This window comes from Poecilia reticulata, chromosome 4 (genome assembly GCF_904066995.2).
Source record: "Poecilia reticulata chromosome 4, P_reticulata-male-v2, whole genome shotgun sequence".
NCBI classification, from domain to species: domain Eukaryota; kingdom Metazoa; phylum Chordata; class Actinopteri; order Cyprinodontiformes; family Poeciliidae; genus Poecilia; species Poecilia reticulata.
The window spans coordinates 3706278-3715860 of record NC_088833.1 but is presented as its reverse complement, the minus strand read 5'-3'; the positions used below and the strand labels follow the sequence as shown (position 1 = coordinate 3715860).

Below are 9583 nucleotides of genomic sequence, written 5' to 3'. Positions count from 1 at the left end.
CAGGGGTTACTATAAAAGTATGTCTGCTAACAGTAGGTTAGCTTTTAGCCCCGAAGGTAGTTCTGGAAAGATTTTAATCATCAATGGATCCTTGTGTACAAGAAAAAAAAAGTTAAACATAATTCATTGAGGACACAACCTTTTTTTTTTTATCTGAACATACAATAAATGCGGCTTCTTGAGAGATAACTAAGACAGCAGGTCAGTATCACTGAAATCTCCCTCCACTGGCGGCTTCTGGGAGGCCTTTGCTACGTCTGACGGCGCTACGGGTTGGACCGGCTTGAACTGTTTCCAGGGGGTGGAGGGGCAGTGGAAGGGGTGTTTGTTGGCGTTGGGGGAGGCTGACGGTTTGGAGGCCGTCGTGTCCTCCTCGGATGATTCCTCTTTGGTTGGAGCCTTGGAGGGGGATTGTATCGATGGAGGAGACTGTGACGGTGAAGAGGGGGACGGAGGCGGATCCAGGTTCCTGAGTGGAGACCAGCCGGGAGGACGGCGCCGGGACTGAGGGGAAGGTACAAACAATTAAATGGAGACGAATAAATTACGAAGCCTTATAAATGCGTCACATGCTTTTACGCCCCGTGGCGGGAAGCGACTGCACGGGATTAGGGCCGTTATAGGTAGAAAAAGCAGGAGTACATTCCTGCCAAAAATATACACATTTTATTGAAATGCAAGAACATTTCTGAGTTTGAAAAGTCAAAATTTTACTACAAAAAACTGAAATTTTGAGATTAATATCAGCTGTGTTCCACAAAAACGTGAAAATTTCTGAGTTTGAAAAGTGAAAAAAAAATCGACTTTTGAAACTCAGAAAGTTACTTGTTTTTCTAGATTTCTGAATATTTTTCAAGCAAATGTTTAACTTTTCATACTCAAATTGCAGATTTTTTCTCTACATTTCTGAAGTTAATCTCAAAATTTGAGTTTTTCTAGCAAATTTTTGACTTCAAACAGAAATTTCCTTATTTGTTTTTCTAAAGAGAATTTCTGATATTTATCTTAAAATGTATTTTTCTAGCAAATGTTTTTATGTTTCATGCTCAAATTTCCCCTTTTTTGATAAATTCTATTAATCTTGAGAAAACAATTGTCTTGTAATGATGAAAAAAATTATCTTGAGAAAAACTGTCATCAATACTTCACATAACAACATAAATATTTAGTTATTGAGAAAAAATACTAGTACAACTGCTCTTGGCTTTTGTAGAAATTTATTACAGTAGCACCACTTTTAATTGAGGAATTGAAATAAACAGACTGTAATCTACATTAAAAAGAATTCAAGTGCGTATTCTAATTAAGTTAGAATCTGTCAAACCTGAGGCCTGCGGGCCAAATCCAGCCCGCCAGAAGTTTTTATGTGGCGCTCTAGACTCTAGAAATCTTTGAGATACCAATGTGCTGAAATCTGATTTTATTGATAAAATCAGCAGTTTTACCTGTATTGTGCTGAATTACATTAATGTGATTTTGCACAAAGACAGAAAATATGTTTAAAAATATTCAATTTCAATATGTTTTCATCAAATCCAGAGACAATTATTTATTTTTCAACAGTTTGTTATGGGAAGTTTTATCTATATTTTCTGCCACCATTTGCCTTATAGGACATTCTTGATCTCCTGTGATTTAGATGATTTGGGCTAACAGCTAATGAAAACAGCATTCTCATGAAATCTAAACATTACGTTTTTAAAAAGAAGCTAATTTTAATTCAGAAATGTTTTGGCATTTCTGAATTGTATATGTCTGCAATATTGGTTGGGTTTTTTTTGCCTAAATTACTGCGAAGTTGATGTTTTTTTCTTCTACTCCTTTTTGCAAAAAGCTTTCCTTCCACTCAACTTTCCATTAACGGCTTGAATACGGCATGCTGTAAACAGTCAGCTCATTTAAAGTAATGCCAAAAACATATTCTTTTGTCATTGTAAGTCAAAGTAAGTGTCTCACCAAAGTTAGGGCTCTGTTTTCACACTGTCCCAGGAAGACACCCGGCTGCTCCAGTCTCCATGGTGCCATATCCACCGTAGCGTTACAGTTTACAAACTCCTGCATTACGTTTTTTAAAAAGTGAAAACCCAATCATATTCAAAAATTCTAGATTCAGTCGATCTATTTAATGTTTTTACCTCATTGTCCACATCTGGGACACACAGGTCGTTGAGATCTTTGTGCTCAGCCTTTGCACACGTTGTTTTCTTCATGTCGAATCTCAGCTTGTACCTGAAACCTGCAACAACCTGCAAACATCAGCACAGTAAGTTCAGAGCAGGAATAATAATTTCTTACCGTTTTTGTCCTTTCCTCCCGCTGCCGGCCTGTACCTGTCTGGTGGCATGGCCGACTCTGTTCAGGGTGAACAGGTGAGTTGAGTTGGAAATGGAGTTAAACTTGGACACAGATGCTAAAAGAGGAACTTTAAGGTCCTCTGAGTTTTCTGCGATCTCCACAGGGCAGCCCAAACACTTCGCTTTCTCTGAGGAAATGTAGTCGTCTGAAGAAAAGAAATTCATGTAGTAACAAACAATGTGTAATAACACTGTCATCAGCATAAAACGAAGCCAGAATATAAACAAGGTGCATCTTACCAAGCATTTTGGTCTAATTTCCAGTTCAAACATCTTGGTACACTTGAATTAAAACAAAACTATCTTGCAGTGAGATATGAGCTTGGTTTAGATACATTAATCCTTAATATTGATTTTAAAAAGTACCTGTGAATAATCTGACGGTGTAACTAGTAACTTTTCATCAATATTAAAGAATTACTGACCTAAAACAAGCTTCTGTCTCCTTAAAAGTTGTTTTTAAGTTCGTTTCGTCTTATTTTATATATTCACACTAGAAACTAGACAAAAATAACATGCCAACATTTAGTGTTTTGCAGTGTTCAAAAGGTAAATCAATAGGTTTTAGGATTTTTTGATGAACATGACAGAAAATAAATGAGGAAAACCACTAGGAGGCATCAAACCACCAAAATGTTTTATTGATTTCAGTGTTTTCATTACTTCTTTTACTGTTTTCTTAGTAACTTTCTTTTCTTCTCACAGACCAGATCAGTTTAAAATGTGTCAAATCCAAACATCAGATTCAGCTCGTGGGATAAACTTTAAATTCTTCGGCAGAAAAATGTATTTTATAACGGGAGGAATTTTCCATGTAGATCGTGGAAAATGTTGCCTCACGCTTTGAAAGAATCTGTTTGCGTTTGCCTCCCTGGGCCTTAGAAAGCAAACAGATTAAAGTCTACAAGCCGCTGTTTTCCATGCACTGATAGGTTAATGTTGGGCTTTTCTTATTTGCTCCAATGTGTTTCACAATCTTGGTTTCTCCACACCCACCAGTGCATGTTTTCCCTATTTTCAAATGTTTTTGTGACAGAATAACACAAGAAGGAATATTTACTTATTTAATCTAACTCGTGTTTCTGCAGGAGCTCAGATATCAGACTTTTTGCGCACGATAAACCAAACTAATGTTTCTTAATTCCAGGCTGCAGTGAGAATGTTGATGAGAACTAAATGGAGAGATCAGATCGATGTTTGCAACGTGTGGAACAAGTTCAGGTATTGTCCTAAAGTAAACCTTTTGGACAAAGTTGTAGTTTAGATTTTCTGACCAGACGCGTAGAAATGTTGATGGAAAAGTCTCAGAACTGCTGGGAGATTATTTCACCTGTAACATGGGAAAAACTTCCTGTTAAAAGTGAAATAATCTGCCAGTGGAACTGGTGGATTATTTTATTGACCCAAACAAGCGCCTGTTTCTTTCTGGAAAGTTACTTGTAAGTTAGTTTTATCTAAAGTGCATTAAGGTATTTTCACTAGAAACTACAACAAAATACGTTGTAATATTTAGTGTTTTTGCTGTTCACTATAAATGATGGATGATGCTACATACGTGCTAAAATGTTGGAAAGGAAACATTTTCCCAATGATTTTATTTTGGTCCAGTTTCTAGTGAAAATATCGGATTTCACTTCAAATAAGACAAAATTAAGTTACAAGTAACGTTTCAGCGAGAAATGGGAGCTTGTTTTAGGTCAATAATTACTTTATATTGATGAAAAATGACCAGTTCCTCTGGTAGATTATCCCACTTTTGGGAAAAATGTTGAAATTTTCTCTAAAACTGCTTTTGCTTTTACAAATTTTGAGACATTTTTGCTAAAATCTTCTTTGCTTTGACCTTCACCTCTTAATTCTATCATTTCAGACACGACCTCTTCCCCCCCAAACTATTTTAATATTTTATGCCTTCTATGTTTTTTGTAGATTTTTTATGGCTAAATAAATGGAAATGATCCATAATTTATTTGATTTAGATATTTTGCTCCACTACGGGATGCAGGTTGATCCTTCACTCACCCATATTGCAGTAAACCTCTTTAGTGACGGTTTCTTTCTCATTCATGTGGACTGTAGAGTTGCATGAAATTGCTGCCTGGAGGAAAAACATCGTAGATTCATTTTTTTTTAACTTTGTTCTAACACAAATACTAAGACAGAGAGAGAGTTTTTTTTTTTAAATAATTTAATATCCGTTAATAATTTTAATGTCGTTACCAGAGCTCCGGTGGGAAGATAGTCGCAGTCTGTCCAGTTTTTGCTGCCCCCTGCTGGACAGTCACTCCTCCTGCTGGTGAACTCCAGGTAGTACATGGAGTCGGATCCGTCCTCTGTCTGCAATCACACAATCAGGCAACAGCATTTTAGGGACAAAAACTCTCAAATTTGCTAGAAAAAACCCAGAAATTTTGAGATTAATCTAATAAATTTTTGCAAAAAAAACCTTGGAAATTTCAGAATTCCAAAAGTTGAAGTTTTTTCAGAGAGAAAACTCTGAAATTTTTAAATGAATGTTAGAAATTTTACAGAAAAGAACTATGAAATTTCTGAACTTGGAGATTAATATACAAGTTTGAGATTAATATAATAAATTTTCTTTAAAAAAATGGAAAATTTCTAAGCTTGAAAAGTTGGAAATGTTTGACATTTTATTTGGTAAAAAGTCTAATCAAGCACTGAGTGATCAAAACAATAATTCAATATTGAAAAATTACATAATCAAACAGACCAAAATGTAAGCTTGTGTGAAAATTTTGGTATTTTAAAGATCAAAATGAAAATAATTCATATAAATAACATAAATACAAAATAACAAAACCAGGGAAAAAGAAATAAATCTGTAAAGTTTCTCTTAGTGGGTAAAATATATTAAAAAAAACGACTCAAGTAAGAGTAAAAAATATACTTTTAGAAGTGTTTTTACTTCACTCTACTGCAAAAACACAAAATCTTACAAAGTATTTTTGTCTAGTTTCTAATAAAGATGTCTTAGTACACTTGAAATAAAATAAAACTAACTTAAAGTAACTTTAAAGCAGGATATCTGAACTTGTTTTAATTCAATAATTCCTTAATAATAATAAAAAAATACTCGTTCCAATGTCAGATTATTTCACTTAAAACATGGGAAAAACATTTTATGAGTATAATCTGCCAGTGAAACTAGACCTTTTTCATTAATATTAAGGAATTATTCACCTTATAAAAGCTCCTTTTAAATTAGTTTGTCTCATTAAAGTGAACCAAGACATTTGCACCAGAAACTAGACTGGAAATGACTTGGTAAGATTTTGTGTTTTTTCAGTGAACAAGCCTGGAAATTACACTCACATCTTTATTTATTCGATTTTGGGCTCCTTTCATGCTGATGATGTTATTATACAAAAAACACTTTGTAACATTTTCTGTTTTTGCAGTGCAGCAGTGTAAAAATACTCCTGAAAGTATTTTTTATTTTCCAAACAAGTTGCCCAGGTAAACATACCTGAGTGAATTTAACCAGTTAGTACCCAACTCCACAATCAGCATGTAGCAAAGGTCAAAGGGTCAAACTGTATTTTCCAGGAATTTGTTTTGAAAAATATGTTCTAAATTCAACAAAAGCTGCAATTTATGTCTAAAAAAAGGTTCTGGAAACATGACTTCTTCATCACATCTGACTCTGTCTGAACTCCGGGATAATAATAACGAGGTGGTGAACGTTAATGAGGCCGTGGTTCTCCTGTGCTGCTGCAGAAGCGCCATCGTTTCTCCAGCTGCTGTACCTTCTTGGCCACTCTGACCTCGAACAGAGCCAGCTGCTGCCCGACGGTCAGCTTGCTGTTGAACTCGTGCAAAGCGCTGGTGACGGCCTTCTGCACTGACGGGTCATCGCAGAAAACCAGAACGCCTCGCTGGCCGTCCACGCCTGTCTGGACCAAACGACAACAAAAATACCAGAAACGTTAATGGCTGACTCCAACACAAAAGTTAATTTCTTTTTAATATTTGAGGCATTTATGACACATTTGCAAAGTGAACACATTTTAACTGAAGGTGAGATAAATTTAGCCTGTTTTGGTAAAGTAATCTTTATTTATGATGTCACACAAAGTGATAAAGTGAAATCATTTGGTTCATGAAATCATCTGTGAGTGGATGATTTCATGTGGATCCTGAGACATAATCATCTTTATTTTGATGTGATCAGAAAACACAAAATTTTACCAACTATTTTTGGTCCAGTTTTAGTCCAAACATTGTCTTATTTAAAGTGTAATAATCTACAAGTAACTTTTCTTCAAGAAAAGTTTCAAGTTGCTGATTCTGTAATATTGATGAAGAATTATTGGTTCCACTTGTAGATTATTTAATTTATAACATGGAAAAAATGTCCTGTTATTAGTAAATTAATCTGCCAAAAGAACTTTAACTTTTTCATAAATATTAAGGAATTATTCACTTTAAAAAGCTCATATTTCTTGCAGAAAAGTTACTTCTAAGTTATTTTTGTCTTATTTAAAATGTACTAAGATATTTAGACTGGAAACTCGACCAAAAATAGTTTTTATTTTTGCAGTGAACAAGCCTGGAATCACATTGTCATTGTGATTCGGTTTCCTTTTATGCTGATGACAGTGTTATTATGTGTCATTAAAAAACAACATAAGTAGTTTGTGAATATGAAGTTTGATCAATCTGAGCTCCAGTTTTTGCCTCATTTATCGTAATTCGCTTTGCTAAGACACAATAAGAACCAGATTTAATTACTTAAACGACAAAAACAGCAACAACAAATTTAAACTGTTTTTGCTTCACAAATACATCAGGAGTTTAAAATCATTTTTGGAGTAAAGGCACCAACAATAAAAGCCTCAATTTCAGGTATCTATCTATCTATCTATCTATCTATCTATCTATCTATCTATCTATCTATCTATCTATCTATCTATCTATCTATCTATCTATCTATCTATCTATCTATCTATCTATCTATCTATCTATCTATCTATCTATCTATCTATCTATCTATCTATCTATCTATCTATCTATCTATCTATCTATCTATCTATCTATCTATCTATCTATCTATCTATCTATCTATCTATCTATCTATCTATCTATCTATCTATCTATCTATCTATCTATCTATCTATCTATCTATCTATCTATCTATCTATCTATCTATCTATCTATCTATCTATCTATCTATCTATCTATCTATCTATCTCTCTCTCTCTCTCTCTCTCTCTCTCTCTCTCTCTCTCTCTCTCTCTCTCTCTCTCTCTCTCTCTCTCTCTCTCTCAGAAGCTGGTAAAATTATTTCTCTGTTGGATCTAATTGCTCATAAAATTTGCTTATAACTCACCAACTCGATATATAATTAGAAACCTCATGCTGTACAGGTTGTACACATTTTCTCGTATTACGACTTTGGAAAATGTCTCGTTTTAAATTAAATAATCTGCCGGTGGAACTCCAACTTTTTAAATCAATAATAAAAAATGATTGACTTAAAATAAACTCCTAAATCAGGGCTGTCCAAGCTTTTTAAGGGTCAAACTCGTTGAGTCAAAAGCACAAAATAAACCTCCAATCAAGCAAATAAAGTTATTTTTTATCTATTTTCTTGAAGGAAGTTGATGTTTTTCATCACAGATCAAAAACCCTAAAAAGAATTTTGCACGCTTGCTGTATTAAATCTAGTTTAAAATTATTTTAGTTTAACAAATTAAATCTCAGTAATAAGAACAGGATTTGTTTCATTTCAAAACGTTTAGATGAGTTTATTCCATAAAAGTTGAATTATGTGGCCCAAAGTCAGCAGCGTGGTTCAACTTCTGCTACAAGTAAAAAGACAAATACTTTGTGTTATATTTAACATTTTCTATTCCAAATTGGGTCAATATATATATATATATTTTACCATGGATTAAAATAAAGTCTAAACACATTTGAATGGTTCTTGAACTGCAAAAAAAATCAGTCGAAGGGCCACAAATGGCCCTCGGGCCGCACTTTGAACACCCTGTTCTATGCCTGGCTGAAAAGTTACTTTTAAACTAGTTTTGTTTTAATTCAAGTGTAATAAGATATTTACACTAGAAACTAAACCAAAATCACTTGGTTTTTAAGCTCTTTATAATCATATAATATAATAATATAATCAATCAAAACCCTCTGAAGAAACCTCGTGGTTTCTTTAAGTCATGGAAGACTTTCTCACATCTTAAACTTCTTCTCTCTTTTCTACTGTTTTTTTCTCTTACCTGCCCGAACGCGGAGCTGCAGAAACACAGCAGCGCCGCGACAACCAGCCCCACTCCGCTGCTCATCATGCACGTTTTCATTCAGCTGCAAACCACAGAAACATAAAGTCACACTAATTATCAGGGTTTCGCCTCACAAACCCAGCGAATCGCTCCAGAGCTAGCTCACAGTTGGTGAAAATCCCGACTCCTCTCTCCTGTTGGCGGATGATTGAGTGAGTTTGTCCTCTTCGGCTGCAGCTGGGATTCCTGAGGAAGATGATGACACACACACACACACAGGACAATGCTCGCCACGCTCAGTTGGTGAAAGAGGAGTAAATGTTTGCTCTTCTGTTTGCCCTCCCACATGTCCAGTCGATACCTCAGTCCATTTCAGAGGCAAAGGCAACGCAGAGCAGGACGCTCAAACTTCCCCACATTACGCTCTGAATCAGACATGAAGCGAAAAACACAGATTTTAATTTGTCTGCAACGTTTGTGTTTACGTGCCACTGTTAGCAGGATTGCTGTGTTTTTGAGTCGGGTTTTACGTGGAACTTTGTCCCCGTTGACCTTTAACCCCAGCCACTCTGATTTCCCCACAAACTGTCCGTCAAACAACCTGAGGAGATGCACCATGATCAACAGATTACGAAATCTTTTCTGTGGATCTGCCCCCAGTCTGCCTGTTTACAGTTCATAAGTCACTTAGAGATTTAAAACATACTATAAAGTTTTAAGATTTCAGGGAAATGTGGTAAATTAAAGGAGCTTATTTCTTCTGAAGAAGTTGTAGTTGGGATTTGAGATGCTGCAGAATCTGATTTTTATTTTTATTTTTGGTATGATTCAAAAAAAGTGTAATATTTTCAAACATCTCTTTGTATTTCCATCTCTAGTGTGTTTGAGGTGTTTAAAAAGATGTAATTTAAAGCTTACACTGCAAAAACACAAAATTACCTGGTAATTTTGGTCTGGTTTCTAGTGCAAATATCT

General features: G+C 34.9%; 1 protein-coding gene across 1 annotated transcript; it reads right to left on the bottom strand.

The window, feature by feature from the left end:
* Nucleotides 1-57: 57 nt before the first annotated feature.
* Nucleotides 58-8898, bottom strand: kng1 (kininogen 1). Its single transcript, XM_008406283.3, has 9 exons — nucleotides 8775-8898; nucleotides 8606-8690; nucleotides 6122-6268; nucleotides 4575-4691; nucleotides 4377-4452; nucleotides 2331-2500; nucleotides 2136-2246; nucleotides 1957-2055; nucleotides 58-504 (listed from the first exon to the last, which is right to left on the bottom strand). Exons 2-9 carry the CDS (start codon nucleotides 8684-8686, stop codon nucleotides 190-192), a joined length of 1116 nt encoding a protein of 371 aa, XP_008404505.2. The 5' UTR covers nucleotides 8687-8690; nucleotides 8775-8898; the 3' UTR covers nucleotides 58-189.
* Between the last annotated feature and the right edge of the window lie 685 nt (nucleotides 8899-9583).